The sequence below is a fragment of the Quercus robur genome, chromosome 12 (assembly GCF_932294415.1).
Source record: "Quercus robur chromosome 12, dhQueRobu3.1, whole genome shotgun sequence".
Lineage (NCBI taxonomy): Eukaryota > Viridiplantae > Streptophyta > Magnoliopsida > Fagales > Fagaceae > Quercus > Quercus robur.
In genome coordinates this window covers 23,228,285-23,248,322 of record NC_065545.1, presented here as the reverse complement: position 1 = coordinate 23,248,322, position 20,038 = coordinate 23,228,285, and the positions used below count along the sequence as shown (strand labels likewise).

Genomic DNA, 20,038 nt, shown 5'->3' with positions numbered 1-20,038 from the left:
ATATTTGAATAAAACATTAAAAAAATATTATAGTATGTTTCTTTTTTTGAGAAAAAAAATATAGTATGTTATTAAACTATTTTATGTATTATACCATTTACTGACTAGTTATTTAAATTACTTTTTTTTTGGGTAAAGTAATATAGTATGTTACTTTTTTTTTTACTGACTAGTTATTAAACTATTTTATTTAAATTACTTTACCCAATTCAGTTTGTTTATTTATTTATTTATTTTTTTGAGGGGCACATACGGCTTACGGGCATTTTGGAAGGGATATAAAATTCAAAACGACGACGGCCAAAGGCAAAGCGCCCCTACGCTTCAATAAGTTCAAGCCCACCACGACACGCAAAACAGAAAAAACACAAAACACAAAATACATTGTTTTTATTTCAACACACAATCATTCAATCTAGAAAATGCTTCGAAAACTATTACTACTACTACAACTACAATTACCAATATTGTTCTTTATCTCCGTCTCGATCGGACCGGTCAACTCTCACCAAGAATCGGGCGAGTGGAGCTGCGAGTCCGGCTCCGAGATCCGAGTTGATGCCGAGTTCAAGCCTGGCCTCATCTCCCTCGATGGTCATGCCGAAGATTGGAAGGACATTGATGGCTTCGAGTTCTCTCTCCTCCCTGCTCTCGACCCACATCCTGATCACGAATACAAAGCCGGAAAAATGACCGTTAAGGTTTGTGTGTACCATTGTTTCAATTCAAATCCTTGTACCAATAGTACCAAGCTTTTTCTTTCTTGTCTGTGTTGCTAATTTGATATGTTACAGGCTTTGCATGATGGTCATGATGTTTTCTTTATGTTACAAGTTGATGGGGACTATGTGTACTCTAAAGGGTATGTTTTAATTTTTCAGAATTTGAATATTTTGTTATGTTTGTGATTGAATTGTGTAAGATTGATATTTTTGGACATGTTTGATATTGGTAATTTAGCCTTTTGCGTTCATTTCTAGTGACTTTTAGACGTCAATTCATGTTCAAATCTGAATCATCTGATTTCACTTTGTTATTTGAGACTCTTATTTTATAAATTGTATCATTCATGGTGTTTAAAAGATACCCACTTTGAAGATATGTCGCTTTGACTGGTTGTGAATTTTTTATTCAACTTTGGTGTGCTGGCTGAAAAAATTAGAGGTGCATGCTTTGTTGAATTCAATGACTGATCTGTTTCATACTTTGACTCCGTAACAAGAAAGGCTCTTGTTGAATTGGTTCTTTTGTAAATGATGCAGTAATAGCAAAAAATGCCCATCTGTTTCTCTTATGTTTCAAATTGGAGACAGTGCCACCTACCATGATGTAAGTTACTCCATTCCACTGATTATCAAATTTTGGGTTTGTCTTTTCTAATTTTGTATAAACTTTTTACAATTTCTCAGTCTCTTCATTTTGCTTTCCGTTTATGTATTTTATGATTCAAACTGAGAAGATATGTGTTGTTAGATGGGTGGATGTAGTCAAGGGAAAGGCTCATGCACCAACAAGACATGCAAAGGGCATGAAGTTGATATAATGCACTTCTCAATTGGAACTGCTATTCCTGGACGGCTCTATGGTGGCAACCTGGTAGACAACAGCGAGGGGAATGGAGGTGACAGGTAGTGTGGAGTGTAGTACAATTCTATTCATTGACCTTCACAGCAATGTAGTACAATCTCATCTCTTGGCCTTTATAGCAATACAGTACAATATCAACTGTTGACTTTCACAACAATGTAGTACCATCCCATCTTTTGAGCTTCATACCGTTGTAGTACAACTGTACAATCCCACCTTCTTATATGAGTAATAATTTTTCCACTTTGTATATTTATTTGCTACTTTTTCATGAACAGGTTTGGTCATTTAGTTGATCTTTATGCTTGGAACCCGCACTGCAGATATCTAGATGGACTTGGCCCCTCAGGTATTTCTAGGATTCATAAAATATTAATAAAATATCTTATTGTTCTTTTTTTTCAGTGAAAAGTGATATATGTTATGAGGCTGAAAAGAAGATTGGACAACTTTTAAGGAAGGGAAAACAAAGAGGGATAAGGCACCAAGGGAAGTGACTTCAATACAAAAAGCTACTAAAGTAGTAAAGAATTCATGACTCCCCCAAAATTAAAATTCACTTTTATCCGATAGTCCATATCATGCTTTGCAGATCTTGGAACCCACCTAAGAAGAACTCTTGAAATGACTGGTTGTCTTGTTGAAAAATCACCAAGGGCCTCTGTAACTAGCTTTAACATGGCAATGTTAAATTATTACCTTAGGAACATAGGGTAACTTCCCTTATGCCTGCCAAAACAACTCTAATTCCTCCTTGTTATCCTCAAATTTTTTTTTTTTTTTTTAACAGCCTATATCCTTGTTCTTCCAGCCTTCCTATCTTTTTAAGTCGCTTCAACAGTAAGAAAATCACTCATCTACAGTGGTGTTTACATTTCTATTTAGTATTTATATTTGAAAAACTATGGTGTTGCAATGAATTTTCGAATTCATTTCATTCTTTTTTTTTTTTTTAATACTCCCTTTTTTATCTACAACTGAAATACTCTAAAGCAAGATTTTCCTCCAAACAACATTATAAATTAGTTGATTGTGAGATTCATCTTCACCACATCCTTTAATTTTTCATATTAGACTTGGTTTTGAGTTCAATGACAAAAATTTCTTTATTGTATTACTTTAGTTTACCTTTAATAAATTTGGTTTCTTCATTAGTATAAATCTGTCCTAGTTTTTTGCACTAAATTCAAACAAAAAGAACTGCTAGAATTGCTTGAATGATTTTTTGTGTGTGTGTGAGAGAGAGAGAGAGAATTAATTGCTCGAATGAATTATGTGTACATGATATATATATATATATATATATATATATGAGGAGTGCCACCCCTTCAGAGCAGACAGTAAATTGTAAATGGATCAGGTGTCCATTAAAGTAGGCCACTCTAGGACATTTTCAATAACATGTGAAACAATATCTTCCAATTAGGCTGAAAAGAAACCTTTCAACTTGAAAGGATAAATGGGTTTTTTATTGGTCAGTGGATCTAGTCAAAGTTTGGTTGGTAAGATTATTAATTATTATTATTTTTTAAGTTGACTCAATTAGATAAATGAAATAAAATCCCATTGTTATCAATGCTAATGCAACCATAACCACTATCACCTTGTCATTGGTTTTTTGTTCAATGATGCCTTTATCCTCCTTTATCCCCTAGACCACCACCTTCAACCATGATCACTGATATTGTTATCAATATGACGTATACGCTTTTTTATTTTTCATTAAAATACCCTTGCATATAATATGAACTAACTTTTTCTTTTGTTAAAAAAAATCTCAAAAAAAAAAAGGGAGGGAAGAGAGAAAGAAAGAAGCAAAGATGTTTTTTTTTTTTTTTTTTGGCCTCCTTATTTATTTATTTATTATTATTATTATTAATAGAGAACCCAACCAAATAGCATCCAAAATTGTTTGTCGTGTGAAACACTTTGGTGTTTCAACTAATTAAATTCTTAGTTCTTACTTGTAATGCGAATCTTGGAATCTTGGTGAAGTTTATCCATTAATTCAGTTGACAAGATCACTGTTACTTTCTTGGTTTGTACTCTGTAATGTATACTAAGATAATCACTAGCCAATGACAAAAGTTAGATACCGAATTCTTGATAGATTTTATACAATGAAGGTAACAAACAGCATATCATGTCGTTCATTGCTTTTGAAAGGAGGCTCTCTTAGCACCTGAATTATTTATTTATTTATTTATTTGTTGATATACATAACCCCATCAAGACTAATGGAAACTCCCAAGTTTCACTATGATCTATTGTTTTATCGCCCTTCCCGCTATGCAAATGGTCTTTGGATCAAAGGGCAACTCCCTTTTCCCTTATAAGGGTTGGAGCATGAGGTTCTGGGTGCATGAGTTGCATATGGCTAAAAGAAAATTGTAGTTTCCCTGTATTCCTCCTTCTCTTCCTCTACCTTCTCCTTTAATGATTTATTTTCTTCTATGAGAATCAGTGATTGAATATATCAATGGTTTATCTTTTTCCAATTGTCAGGAAATGATACTAGTGCACAGAATGATTGGAAAGGTGCATGGTGGCACAGTAGCTTTGATATTAACTCAGGTAATTATCTATCTTTTGTTAATGTTATCAAATATTATTTATTTACCTATATAACAAGTTGGATTTTCAATTTAGAAAGAACTTTCACTTTGTCATGGCAGAAAGTTAAAACAGTAATGGTTAAACAATTAAAAAATGGATGCATAATGTTGATGGAGGATCCATCAATTGAATGGTCCATATACAGGACATAAGCATGCACATTAAGACACTTATAAAAGTTATGTATGACTTGAACTGTTCTATCAATATATTTCAGTTTCTGCACATCCATGAGTGTTAATCTCTCATTCCTTTTATTATAATTATTACTATTTTAATACCCAGGAATGCTTAGGTAGGGTTAAGGGCATCTCCAACAGCTTATCTGAAATTTCACCCAAAATTTAGCCAAAAACCCTTTTCTTATTTTAGCTAACCACTTTTGCAAATACACCTTTCAACAGCTACTCCCATTCAAAAATAATAATAATAACAATAAAGTTCCAACAGCTACTCTATTCTCTCATTATTGTATTTAAAATAATCTTCTTATTCTTTTTTCTCTCCCAAAAAATCTCTCTTTTATATCCTTCTAAAATCCATGGATATTTTCTTCTCGTCTTCTTTAGTCAAATGTGTGAGAGAGAGAGAAAGAGTGTGTGTGTGTGATTGGCCTTCACCATTACACAGGGCAGCCACATGATCCTTCAGCCAAACTGTCTGATTGGCCTCAAGCTTCCCCACGATCGCACCACCATCACCTCCACCAACCATGGGTGATTTACCAAAAATAAAGGACACAACCTCTGACTAATGGGATTTGTGTGATCACGGAGTCAAACCTGGTGGAACTCATGACCACCATCATGGTTTAAATCAATGCCTAATCAAGATTGAAGACACTTTTCTTGATTTTTGATTTATTGGTACTATAGGGGTTTGGATCAATTCCGAGTCAAGATTAAGACACACTTTTCTTGATTTTTAATTTAGGAGTTTTAAAGGATTTTGCTCTAGGATAAAATTGAAGAGGATGTGAATCATATCAAAAGAGCAGGTTGATGAAATAGAGAAGCACATCAAGAGCATTGTATGATCGTAGAATACCTATTAAGTTAAAAAGAAAAATTTATAGAACTCCTATAAGACTAGTTATGCTCTATGGTATTGAATGTTGGATTGTTAAAAAGCAACTTATCCATAAAATGAGCATAGATAAAATGAGAATGTTGAGATAGATAAGTGTAAATATAAAAATATATAAGATTCGAAACAAGGAAATTTGCTTAAAGATAAGGTTGGCCCCAATTGATGAAAAGATGGGGGAAAAATGCTTAAGATGGTTTGACCAGGTTTAGAGGATGATTAATGCACCAATGAGAAAGAGTGAGTTGATTCAAGTTGAGTGAACAAAAAAAAAAAGTAGAGGAAGACCAAAAATAACTTTAGGAGAAGTGGTAAAAAATGACATGTCAATTAAGGATGTGATAGAGAGTATGATTTTGGGTAGAATAGAATGGCGAAAAAGAATACATGTGGTAGACCTTGACTATTTATTTATTTTTTGGGTAAGTAATGGTAAATTATTATTAGAATAGATTACTTCATGCTCATGATGATAAGCAAATTTTAATCTAAAAAAATTACAAAATAATATGCACAAAAGTTAAGTGATTTCGTAAAAACTAGAATGTAGTTGATGTTTGTAAGACCCCAAACATTAGACCAATCAAACAGAGATCAGAGCTAAAGAACAGAGATTCCAATTGGGCCTTTGAGATTTATGAATCTTAAATAATGCAACTATTTCTATCCTTCTACGCTAACCATAGCCCTAAAAAAATTGCGTTGGTTTGTTGTAAAGGATTTTGCTCTTTTTGCAATTCAGACATTATTTTCTTGATTTCAAAAGCAAAAAAATGGGTTGAATTTAGCTCTCAGAAAGAGAGGACATTATTTTTAGAAAATGGTTTTCATGATTTTTGACTCATCTTGCTTTTTTTATTGTTCTGTGTTTGATATTATTTCCATATTCATTATTTTGTTTGGTTGCTGAGAAAGCCAGAGAGAAACTACTGTGGGGTTAAATTTAACTCTCTGAAACCAGTTTGGTGTTGGGAGGAGAATATAAATACTGCTTTGGAAAGCCACAATAACTCTTAGCTCTCCAAACTTGAGAAGTAATTACAGCAATTACAAAATTTGCCTATTCACAAGCTATGCTGTTGGAGCATGCTTTTTGTAGTTGGATCTCCAAATTTTGGAGAAAAGGTTTGACCAATCTATTGGAGAGCCTCAAGACCCCTGAGCCTGCTATATGTCTAAATTCAAGTAATTCGAAATCGAAAATACGTGCATGACATAATTTCACTTAGTTCACACAACCATTTTGATGAAAAGTTTCTTAAGAGTGTTTTGGTTTTTGTCATATCACAGTTGTCTGGTTGATTATTTAGTTTACTTCTGTTCCTCATATGGTGCCTTGTATTTTCACCTTTGTTGATAGTCACATTTTATGAACTGTATATTTTGCACATTTTTTGTGTCAATATTAATATAGGATAATTGCCGATTACAGGTTTTGTGGTGGAAGATAGTCCATACTCGTCAGATGGTAAACAAGGCACATATTATTTTGAATTCTCTAGACCTATGAGAACAGTGGATCGCCTTCAACAGGTTAGAAAGTCATCTGCTGCATTCAGAGTTCTAGGAATCTGGGATTAAAATGAAAAATGAAAGTGCATGATCTATATGTATGTGTCTCCCCATTGTATGTAACTATCAAAAAAATAAAAAAATAAAAAAAGAGAAAAAAAATTAATCCATGACATGTAAGTTGCTGGCAAAGTCATTGATCTTTCAGGTGCTTGTTAAAAAAAGGATAACTGGATGATGAAGTATGGCCTAGGCTAAAAATCCTTGTTATTGGTTGATAGTTCATAATACCACCAGTAAAAATTGCCCTTACAAATGTTTTACATTGCCTCAATTATTTGATTATGGACCTTTATGATATTAGTCAAATGAGTTACGCCCCCACCTCACTCCACTCACCCCACCCCAAAAAAAAAAGTTTCATCTTTTGAAACATTAATTTGATTATGTTTGTTTGAAAATAGGCCATATTTAGGGAACCCTTTTCTGGATGGTTAGAAAAGTCGACCTTTAAGAGCTGTTCATAAGCTGATGGTGAAAAATAAGCTGGCTCATAAAGCTAAACCAAGCAGGCTAAATCTTGTTGAAATTTGTTTCAAGTGATGTTCTATAGCTTGAAGACAACTCAAAATGTTAATGGGCGATATTGTTTTAATCTCAGAATCTTACCATTGTATTAACTGCCATTGAAGTTCGTATTTATATTGCAACAACAAAATCTTGATTTCTGAAAATATTTAATGGAATTATTTTCTAAACTCTGTGTTGTTTATCTTGTTAAAATTCATGATGCCATTGTTCTTTATTGGGTTGAAATTTGTTGTAAAACCTGCTCTCTAGCTTGAAGAGAACCCAATGTTTAATACAGATGATATTCATTTATGGGCACCGTTTCACTACCTGTACATTCAAAAGTTACATATTTACATTGCAGCAACAGAACCTTAATTTGTTAATGTTACCTGGTTCCTGCAGGATGCTCAGTTTACGATTGGCAGTTCGAGTAAGATGTCAGTAGCATTCTGGTACCCAGTTGATGGACAACCATGGCATGGTTCTGGACACTATTCTGTTGACTGTGATTGGGTACCTTTGGATATCTCTTCTGGCAATTCTATGCTAACCAGTACTGGACCAAGTGCCTCTGGGAATGTTTCTAGTGCCTTTGCCCTTCTGTTATCAGTAGTGTCATTATGTGTGTCAATTTTTGTGGGGTATAGGCTTTTCAGGCCTAAGAGCATCCCCTTTACACCCATGGAAAATCTTTAGGATAGCAGTGTTTGAGATTGTACCATCAATTGAGATTGTACTTCTAGGTTTGTACTTTGTACTCACAGGTACTTGCACTTGCATTCCATTTATTTATAAAGATTCGAGTGTTACTTTATTGCACCTTATTAGTGGGTTTTATATGCGTGTCAATGTTTCATTGATTTGTTTAGTTCCATGTTCTCTATTTACTGGCCTTTGTGTTACTCCACTTTTCCCCTCCATTTGGTATTTTACTTGAATCAAATTCGTTACTGCAAAGTCTTGTGCTTTTAATTCTTGATTTTATAATCACCTATGTGGGCTTTTTGGCCTTATCCTTCCCAACCCACCCGTGGGTTGGAGCAATATCTCAACCTTCTCAGGGGGCACAAATTTCTACTTTATATACAAAGAACCGTGGTACGCACACTTTGATTGAGTGCAGATATAGACTATAGTAGTATCTAGTATCAGATCAAAAAAAAAAAAAAAAAAAGATGTATTAAGGAAAAAAGATTCCACTCAAAGACAAACTACAAAGAGCCCTGAAATGCCTCAGTTTCATGGAGGGTGGTACTTGAGTAAGTTAAAACAGCGTCTCACATGGCCATGGAGAGGGCACCAAATTTAAAGAGAATGGAAGTATAAACAGTCAAGAACAAATTGATTATACTACGAATGTAGATATTTGCCTTTGCCATATTAAATTAGCTTAGTCTACCCAATTATGAGCTATAATAAACATTTTTTTCAAAAAAGAAAATACATTTATAAATCAAATAATTTATAATACATGTAAATGATTTTCTAAATCACCTAATGGATAAGACTTAAGAGAATATTCCTTCATTTAAGAGGAAAACTTTGACCTCTCTTGTAATAAAAAAAAAGTTTGTAGCTTACCAAAGAAAGGTAGACTAGTACTATTTGGGAAGATAGGAAACGACAACGGTTCCATTGTTAGAAATACTGATTGAAAGGTCAGAAGAAAGAATTCTAAACAAAGGGTTTTTGACATTTCTCAACTATTGAATTATCAAAAATAAAATAAAATTTTAAGGTGTATTGATATAAAATGTATTAAAAACAAAGGGATCTTTTCCCAAATGTCTAGATTATAACAAAATGATGGATACAACTAACAGAGATGCTTAACTTGTTAGTGACTCCTTGGCCATTGGGGAATAACATCCAAATAGGATATAAATTTCTACCGTAGCTAGACTCCTTTTTAGTAATTTATCTGTTTTCGTCCTTCTCAGTATGTCCTTTATCTTGCTTATCCTAAGTGCCCATTTGTTTCAGCTTTTAGGGGCTAAAATGCACGTTTTGAAGAACGCTGGACATAAACGCACGTTTGGTTCAGCATAAATGCAACTTTTGGGTAAAAGTTGCGTTTTGGGCCAAGGCATAAAATGCGCAAGCCAATTATGGAGCTCTGGAGGTCCATAAACAAAAAGTCCATGCGCGTTCTGAAGCTATCCGTTGGGCTCTTCCGGCAATTACCAAATTACCCTTGATTAAATCATTAGTTCTCACGTTGTCCCTCATTCCTCTCATCTCATCTCTCTGCTCTGCCCTCTCAATAACAAATTTCCAAATCCAAACACAAAAAAATCTATAACAAATTCCCAAATCAGCTAAGGAAAAAAAAAAAATCAATCCCTTGCATGGGTGTTACAGACAATGTGCTAAGAGAAAAGGGGAAAAAAAAAAGAGGAAGAAGGAGAGCTCTGTGAGTCTATGGAACGTTCTGGGAGAAACAAAGAGCAGAAAAGAGTAAAGGAAAAAAAGAGGAAAGAAGGAAAAAAACGAAAAGAGTAAGGGTATATTTTTAGTAAAGGGAGAAAGTAAGTGCTAAGAGAAAAGGGAGAAAGGAAGAAAGGTATTTTAAAAAAAAAAAAAAAAAAAAAAAAAAAAAAAAAAAAAGAGGAAGAAGGAGAGCTGGTTCTGGAGTTTGGAGGAAGTGGTAGGTTTCAAAAGAGGAAAGAAGTAAAAAAAGAAAAGTGTAAGGGTATGTGTGTGGAGGAGAAAAAAATGGGAAAAAAAGGAAAAAAAGAAATGCGGTACGTGTGTGGAGGATAAAAAAAGAGGTAAAAAAAGAAAAAAAAAAAAAAAAAAAAGAAGAAGAAGAAGAGGAAATGGTATCACAATATTTTCACAATACTTTCACAATAAACTTTCAGTTTCTATCCTTAATTGGATTATTCAGTTTGTTTAATTTCCCGTATGGCTTCTATAATAAATTTTATTAAAACAACTCTTCCGTCTCTTATTTCTTTATTAGCACTCTTATCTTCTTCTTTAATGTACTTGATACCATTAAAGTATATTGTTTTCCTTTCCATCGCCTTAGCAAATTTATAAATATTATTTTCTCCATACTTCATTTCAAATTTGCTATATAATTCTTCACGAGACTTAAATCTAACCTCATGGACTGCCTTTTTGCTTCCCTCCTAGTCATTTTATAATATTCATCAGTGACATTGCTGCTTGAATTTTCTCATTCTACCACCAAGTCTCTTTAGTTGGTAGCTCACATCCTTTAGATTTTCTCATTCTTCGAGTACTTCTTAATCGCTCTTTTAATACAACTAGCCATTTCATTCAAAATCTTATTAAAGTTTTCTTAGCTTTATGAAGTTTGAAATGGTTAGTCAAGTCTTATGACTGCTGCATTAAAGAGGAGCAGTTTGATTCAACTTTAGGGCGGCAAATGGGCAAGGGAAGGCAAAAAAGATGGAATGAAATGAGATAAACATTATGGCCTAGAGGTAAGGTAGAAATGGCCCTAGATAGAGTTGTCAGCCAATTGTGGATTAATTGGTCGACTTAAAATGTTTGTGACAGTAGACTTGTTGAGTTTACGAGTAATGTGGTGCCTGTGGCACTGTTAAAACCATACTGCTCTATAAAGGCTCGTTGGTCGTTTTGAAGCCTTCATAGTTGGAAAGTCCTCACGACTGATAACTAGAATCATCTTATGACACCTGGGCTTTCATTCTGGCAAAACTCTAAGCTTCAGACAAATTTTGGGTGTTTTCGGAGACTTCATGGTGGGAAAGTCATCCCAACTGATGACGAGAATAATTTTATGATACTTGAACTTTATGGAAAATTATTAGGTACTCCCGGAGTATCATAAATATGTATTCCCTCATCTCACATGAATGGTTAGGTACTCCCGGAGTACCACAAATGTGTATTCCCTCCTCTCACATGAATGGTGGGTTCTACCATGAATTTAATTAGTGGGACCCACCATTCATGTGAGAGAAGGGAGTACACATTTATGGTACTCCAAGAGTATACAATAATTTCCCAAACTCTTTTAATTCTAGCAAAACCCAAGCTTCAGAAGAATTTTGGGTGTCACTGTTGGAAGTATATGACATATTAATTTGATTGACACCTATCCTTTTATCCTATTATATGCTTTCCTTACAAAATACTGGTGCTATGTTCCAATTATGGAGTGGTGTTTCTAAAATTCCTTTTATCCTATTCTATGTTTTTCTTATAAAATATTGGTGCTATGCTCCAATTATGGAGCGGTGTTTTTAAAATTTTCAGAATACATGGAAATGGGGTGATGCTGATGGGATAGTGTAGTAAGTAATAGCATTTCACACCCTGGACTTTTGTGATATGATCTTATAGTGAACAATAGTTTGAATGAAGTATTGAAATTTTTTTAATATATGCTGACATGGTAACAATGCTCTATACATTTATATATATATATATATATATATATAAAACCGAAGTCTCTGAATCTCCCACAATTTTCCACGTCAACACATATTAAAAAAAAAAAAGTAATAAAACCCTAAAACCCACGGTAGCCCCTTTTGTCATCTGCTTCTTTCTTCTATCTTTTAGTCATGCTTCACTCTGCTATTCTCTCAAACCCTAAAATCTACATTAGGTTGAAACTTGGTGTACTATCAACATATCTGATGCGTTAAATTTGTCACAAATGTTTAAATTTATCAACAATTTTATATTATATATAGTTTTTGTGATCTTACATTGAGTTTACTTGAGTTGCTAATCTTTGTTTGTGTCTAAATAAGTCTTGAGTTTAATTGATCTAATATGTTTTTCATCTTTGAAATTTCAAAATATATCAGGAAACCATAAGAGAATCTGACAAAAGTGGGTATCCACGTAAGGAAGAAGAAGACAAGGCACGGTGTTTCTTCGGAAGTGAATGATAAGGTATCAAAGTTGGGTGTGCATATGATGGGTTTTGAAATATTTGGCTCTTAGAGCTCTGATTGTTTGTGTTTGTGCATGGGTTCCTCTTATATGGTTTGATCATCATCTATACTTTGTTCTCTCTTCAAATTATCATGTGTGGCTGTCTCTATGTTGATCTGCACTAGCAAAAACTTTGGCAGCTAGGGACAAACAATATTTTGTAAATAGTCCACAGGCCCCTCTTGGATGCTAACTATGGTGTATGTTCCTCTTAGTAGCTATTGTGTCTTCATTATATTGGTTGAAACTTGGCTATATGATGTCTTTAGAATGACTTGACTATTTAAATTTTATATGACTTTAAAAGGTTTGCTTCTCAGTTGAATGCAATTCAGCTGTTTGATAAAATTCATCTTTCAAAATATGCACAATACACGTCTAATATGAGTGTGTATATTGTGTTTGTTTCTATGCTTTTAAACATGTAACATTGTTTGTAGTGTGAAACCCAGTTGAAATTTTCACCATTTCAATCAATCTTTTTTTTATATAATAAACACACAAGATAGTCCAAAGAATTAAATAAAAATTAGTACTTTTTTGTTTGATAAGTTATGGTATTTTATTAATGGAAACGATTAATATATGCTCAAGATAATGAGCATGAGCACTTGTAACATTAAAAAATTTTGCTTAAAAAGATTGCGTCTTTCAGCTTTATTTTGCAATGTTTTATATTCTACAATGTTCTGTTGATCAAATTGGTTGCAACCTAATAATCCTAAGTAGGTGACATTATTTGCCCATTTAGTAAGCCATTCTTTTTCACATCTTTGCTAAAACTTCTATTTTGCAGAGTGCTTTGATATGCTTATCTGAGCAACATTTTGTGCTAACCTTATATGAATTTTCTAATATGTGTTGGTGTCGTTGGATTTGATTATATTGGTTGAAACTTGGCTATATGATGTTTCCAAAATAGGTCTCACAGCACTATTCACACATTTAAAAATTATTTTGCTATAGTGTTTTCAGTTTTCAGCAAAATATGTTTTATATTCTACAATGTTCTGTTGATCAAATTGGTTGCAACCTAATAATCCTAAGTAGGTGACATTATTTGCCCATTTAGTAAGCCATTCTTTTTCACATCTTTGCTAAAACTTCTATTTTGCAGAGTGCTTTGATATGCTTATCTGAGCAACATTTAGTGCTAACCTTATATGAATTTTATAATATGTGTTGGTGTCATTGGATTTGATTATATTGGTTGAAACTTGGTTATATGATGTTTCCAAAATGGGTCTCACAGCACTATTCACACATTTAAAAATTATTTTGCTATAGTGTTTTCAGTTTTCAGTAAAATAAGCGGTATCCAAACAGACCCTTAATCTCCATTATGATTTCAAATTTAATTTTTCCTGCTACAGTTTGATAGTTATCATCATTGAAAGTGTTAAAGTTTATAATTTTAGTACACATTTTGTAGTTTGTTATTGTGATTATCATGTTTAGTTTCTGCGAAAATATAATAATGATGACTATGAAAGGCTTATTTCATTTATTATTTTAATTTATGAAGGGATCTAAGAATATATTCCGCTCTCAAAATGGTTTTTTACCCCAATTGTTTTAGGGGTTCTATATACTTGAGAGACTCTTTGAAGTTTGAAGTTTTTGAGTATACTCTTAGTTTTCGATATTAATTTCTGGTGTCTATGTCAAATTTATGTTTCATCCCCCCCTTTCTCTCTTTTTGTATCATTGCGCTATTATTTTTTTTTTTTTAATAATGACATCTGTGTGGTCAGTCCAAAAAAGTGGGAATGCAATTTATATATATAATTATAGGTTATTTTTGGTAGTGTAATTGGGATTTGGCCATCTTTATATAGCTGTTGGGTATGATTTTTTTTTAAAAAAAAGATTCTATTGATCATTGACGAAATGCAACACCTACTCTTCTAAGTTTATGAAAATTATTCTGAAGGAAAAATGTCAACAAAAACTTATTTCTTTCAGTAGGTTAATTACTTACTTTCAACAAAAATAATTGTCAACAACTTGCGTTAAATTATCCCGTGCATCGCATGATTTAGCGACTAGTTTATCTTACAACGTTTCAAGTGAATCTGCCCATCTTCTAAACTTTCTTATGTTACTGCCTTCTGAAACTGCCAATCCAATCCCATGCCTCTGATGTGTTGGGGTTTTTTTTTATCATCAGTAAAATGGATACAAGTAACAATTAAAATACTGCATAGCATAATTCTAACCTTTGGCCAATCATTGGAGGCAACCTAATATGATTTTATGATAGGTGTCGAGAAGTCAATAAAGACGACTTTCGAACGGTTTATCAACAACCTGAAACAAGGCAATGTACAACTGCAGAGCTCTGAGTAGTAATCCTATTACAACGAGTATGATAGTGCAAATCATTAATTGATGGGGAAAACATGCACTAACATATCAATGAAAAACAGGCATTGATTGTCATCTTGATCAAGAATACAGAGGTGGGGTTGGACTGAGAATTAAAATTATTAGTTGAATTCCCGCACGATGTGCGGTGCAGTTTGTTATTAGTTTCCTCCAATACTTCAATAATTTTCTTTGTAAATAATTGTAATATTTAGTTGGTACATTTTGTTACAGTTCCTCTAATATTTCAATAATTTTCTTTGTAAAAAATTGTAATATTCAATGTTCTATTTATATAGACAAAATAGAAAAATAATAAGCGTAAGATAGTGATTTGATCATACTATATGTATTTACAAATTTAAAAATTGCATGTTTCATGTCTACTAAAAAATGCAAATATCTTTTTGATAAATAAAAATGCAAATATCCTTCAATAGTGAGATTTGGAAAAAAAAAAAAAAAAAAAACATGGGGTGTATTGTGTGAGATGTAATTATAGGGATGACTTATTTGTTAATAGAAATTGTATTGAAAAACCATAGCTAATATATATATTGTAAGGACCAGATTTGGATCTTAGCCCAAATGATAGATGGACTCAAGCCAAAAAAGCCCAAAATAATGAATTTGTAGTGAGTGGGTTAGAAAACTGGGCTTAAACGAGTTGAATGACCAATAGAGTGGGTTTCAATGACAAGAACAAAAAGACAGATTGATTCAACTAAAGAAAATCATCCTCAGCACAGTTTGAGAAGATCAATTTTTATATATTTCTCTTAAGTTTGATTACAAGTTGTTTCTTGATTGCTACAGTGTTTTTCTTTTGATTTCCCGATCCCTTTCTCTTATTGCTCCCTTCTTCTTTTATACTCTTTTCCCTTTTCATCTCTACCCTTCACGTGCAGACCAGATGGTTGGTGCTTGATACTTGTCCCATCAGCACCTTCTTGATGTCTTTAGGTATTAGCTGTAAGGCTCAAAACCACTGTTCAAGTATCACCTCCACATTAATACAGTTAGAGAGTTAACTGCAGAGCATTTAATGCGGTAGTAGCATCTTTCTCCTTAGATATTTTAGGACTTCCCTCTGTCATTTGTTTCTGCAATGCTTATCCGTGCCAATAGAACTTCCTGGAACATTCCCCCGGATGGCAAACCACCTCTACGGACCTCGACTTTGGTTAGCCGAGGAAGCATTCATCCTGGGCCCAATCTCTTGGGTCGTTATGATCAAAACTAACTTCTTCATTTACTAACATAGGCTCCCTTAACAATGTTTACCCCTCCTTGGATGCCCTCTAATCCTCGGCTTGGGCCTTAGGCCCACTATATACATAGATAATGAGCTCTTGAGCCCAATACCCCTACACATTTGAAAGTTGATTTAATTGCTTAATATTTTTTAAGGGTAAATTTCCATATTTTTACACATTTAATTCATTTATTTGTATTTTAACTAATATTAAATTAATTTTGATGTTATCACGGTTCGATTTCGGTTGAATCTCGGTCCGACCTTAAAAACCTTGAACCTCTCTTTTCTCCGGTTCTTTGAACGGTTTGGGTTTGAAAACCATGGAAAAACCTGTCAAATAGTTAATCACTTTTTCATTTTTCCATAAAAAAATTTCTTAAAATGGTCTACAAATGTATGCCCTTAGGGCATGGACATACGTTAGTAAAACTATTATTAATAAACTATTTAAAAAAAAGTTTTTATATCACTTTTATGAAAAATTAAAAAAAATTATTAAAATATTAATTACTTTTTCTCTTTTTTTATAAAATTTTTCTTAAAATACTTTTAGGATTTTTCATTATTAAAAGCTTAAGCTCTATGGTCATATGAAGATTTTTTTTTTTTTTTGGTAAAAAGTCATATGAAGATTTTGATTACAAAAGGCACTACTGTTTTGGAAAGTAGAATCGAATTTGGAATTCCAACTCCCAAAGCATCCTTAACTCTACTGTCTCATTTTTTTGCTCTCTGCACTGCCGAAACAGATTTGCTGCCACCAAGGAATCGCTGTCTTAGGTACTTTTACTTTCTTATTCTTTCCTTTCACTCAAAGACAATCCACAAAGAGCCCTGAAATGCCCAGTTTCATGGAAGGTAGTTTTGACTATTGAGTACTTGCTGAGTTAAACCAGCGTCACGCATTGCCATGGAGAGGGCACCAAATTTAAAGAGAATGGAGGTATAAATAGTCAAGAACAATCATTATTCCTGGTCTGGTCAACGCTCTTGGTGATTTGTTGCACCTATGCACTTATAAATAATGACAAATTGATTATACTATGAGGATAGGTCTTTGCCTTTGGTTCTCAAAAAAAAATTTATTAGGGTGCCATTTGGATTCAGCGTTCCGCTGAATCCAAAGCTGCGTTTTCTCCCCCTTTTTTTTTTTTTCACTTCACGCGTTCCAGGAGACAAGTAATACTGTAGCAATACTGTATCAGTACTGTAGTAGTACTGTTTATCACTGTTCACACACTAAAAAATATTAAAAATAAGTCTCACGATACTATTTACACATTTAAAAATTATTTTGCTACATTACTCTCAGTTTTCAGTTTTCAGTTTCAGCAACAATAAGTTCAATCCAAACAGAACCTAATTCTCAAAAAAAAAAAAAAAAAAAGGTCTTTGCCTTTGCCTTATCAAATTAGCCTGGTCTTCCCAATTATGGGCTACTATATACATTAAACATTTTTCAAAAAAGAAAATATAATTGTTTTAATACTTTATTGGTTTACGCACAAATTAAAATTGTGTGTCCATCCTTTTGGGGCTACATAGCTTCCAGTCTCACGCCTCCGGCCTCCCCCTTCTAATTTCTTAAAATAAACTATTTTTTAGTTTAATTGACCAAAGTTGGCCCTCAACCCAATGATGCCATCTCGTCATTTCTTAAGAGTCTGGTTGGAATGATTTAAGAGAGAATGGAAAAGAGAGGAAAGAAAATAAGGAAAAAAAAATTGACTTTTTTTGTTATTTGGTTATGAGAGAAAATAGGAGTTATTTTGGTGGGCTTATGAATTTTCTCTCCGGAATCACCAAAAATCAATCTCTCCAATTTTGAGAGAAAATAAGAGATAATTGATAGCTTAAAGACAAAGGACAAATTTGCCCCCATTTTAACGTTGAGTTCTGGCTTCTTCTTCTTCTTCTTCTTTTTGGGTCAAGCTGTTGCTCCTACTATAACTAACTTTACAATTTTTTTTCTTCATCTTTATCCAAAATTTATATGAGCAAATACCAAAGTTTCTTTAGAAACGATACCAACATTCAGGATCCTAGGTTACATAATTCATTTGATATTTGCTCAGGTAGGGGTCAATGGATCAACACAGCAAAGATTAAAATCTAAACAGAGTGTGCTTACTCTGATACCACTTGATAGGCCAAAAACGAATTGATCCCTTGTGATAAATTAACCAATTAATTTAGCCAAGTGAATTAATTAAGTTAATTAACATGCAAATGCGTGGTAGCACAAACAAATCACCAATAAACTAAGTATATAGCGGAAAATAAATTGACACGGTGATTTGTTTATGAATGGGGAAAACCAACATGGCAAAAACCTCACCGAGTGATTTTAAAGTCCACTCTCGAAATTCCACTATTATCACAACAAGCGGTTATAAGTAAAAGAATTCCAGTGCTTTATACTAACCTACAATTGAACCCTTACCCCAATACCCAATTGGACTTGTTCTGTAGTGACAATTTCTTCTTTTGATGCACGGCTCCCAGTACGTGACTAATCAATTGCGCGGATCCCAGTCCGCGACTTTAATCACCAACTAGAGAAGGTTGTTGGCTGCAAAGTTCTTCAATTCATCCCAATGATGAAGATCAAGAAGATGCTTGGTCACAAAACTCTATGGTGCACAAACACAGCAACTTCTTCACAAGAATGATGAACTAGGGCAAATTCTGTTTCTGGCCACAATTTACTTGAACAAACTTTGCTCAACGCTTGTGCAACTTGCGAATACTTTGACGGTCCTTAAAATAATCATTTTATATGTTTAGGGTTGTGAGAAAAGAAAGTCCAAATACATAATCACAAATTGGAGTAAAAACAGAACTGAAATTTTGTTTTTCATAAATCTCGACAGATGCCTATCTGTCGAGCTACTGTCGAGCAGCTATCAAGCCACGAGGCTGGAATAGCTTCTTAAGCTCGATAAATGGCTAGTTGTTGAGCTAGCTGTCGAGTTTTAATGATAGGCACTTCTTTAGTGTGTTTCTTGGATAGACTCGCATGACTTTAATACTTGATCTTAAAACAAAATTTCTTGAAGTATTAAACACATCCTAGATCTACCCAAATACAAGTAATGTGCGTTTTGTCAAAGGATTAGCTAATTACATAAAATAGTGACATATGGTCCTAACAAGTGAATCATATAGGTTCTAACAATCTCCCCTTTTGACAATCCGTAACAAAACTACAACAAACAAATGAGATATGAGAGAAGTCATAAATCACTCAACTCATATTCACTTGTTGAATACAATAAAATCTATCCTAATACAAATTCTTGAAAAACTTTGCAAGAAAAGAGTTTATGGCAAAAAGACTTTGACAACCTGTATTTCTGTAACATTTTAAACAAAACTCATCAAGGCATCTTTGTGTGAAATAGAATTAATAGATTGCATACAAGTATAAGAAGCATGTGCATAAAGAGAGAAAAGAAACAACACATATAAGGGTAGGTGAAAGAAACATATATCAACATATAAAGAAAATAAGTACAATGTATGTCAATAATGGTCACAAGACTTAAGGTACAAGAATAAATGTATCTCAAATAGAAAGAAAAGAAAAAGATATAAGTAATCCTCACTACATTCCTAAAAAATCAACACTCCCCCTAACTCCCCCTAACAAAAATGTCCTCTACTAACTCTCCCCCTAAGAATGACTACTCTCATATCCAAAACTACTTCCCATTTTTGTCACGATGGACAAAAGGTAAGAGTGTCAAGTAGACATCTCATCGGTAGAGCTAGCATCTCCTTCATCATCATCATCATCGGAAGCATCATCGTCATCACCATCATCATCATCATCCTCCTCCTCAGAATTAAAAGCCACTAGAGAAGGTGGAGGAGAAGCCTCAGGAGTGAAGCCACCTATGATCGCCTGCTGCCGAGCAATATGGCCGACATGAACTTTCACCTGATACAACTCTGTAGAGAGTGTATTAAGGCGAGCATCCATGTGTTGTAGCTGCGCCATGATGTCCCCAAGTGACACATCGCTCATAGAAGAGGAGGGAGCGGGTGTGGATGGAGTAGATTGAGATGGAGCTAAACGAGAGGGAGGAGCTG

The 20,038-nt window shown here is 33.6% G+C and overlaps 1 protein-coding gene across 1 annotated transcript; it reads left to right on the top strand.

Annotated features, from left to right (window-relative positions):
• The first annotated feature begins 306 nt into the window (after nucleotides 1-306).
• Nucleotides 307-8,198, top strand: LOC126708810 (uncharacterized). Its single transcript, XM_050408767.1, has 8 exons — nucleotides 307-701; nucleotides 795-862; nucleotides 1,263-1,329; nucleotides 1,474-1,628; nucleotides 1,866-1,936; nucleotides 4,093-4,161; nucleotides 6,722-6,822; nucleotides 7,777-8,198. The coding sequence occupies exons 1-8, from the start codon at nucleotides 423-425 to the stop codon at nucleotides 8,068-8,070; spliced, it is 1,104 nt and encodes a 367-aa protein (XP_050264724.1). The 5' UTR covers nucleotides 307-422; the 3' UTR covers nucleotides 8,071-8,198.
• The last annotated feature ends 11,840 nt before the right edge of the window (nucleotides 8,199-20,038 follow it).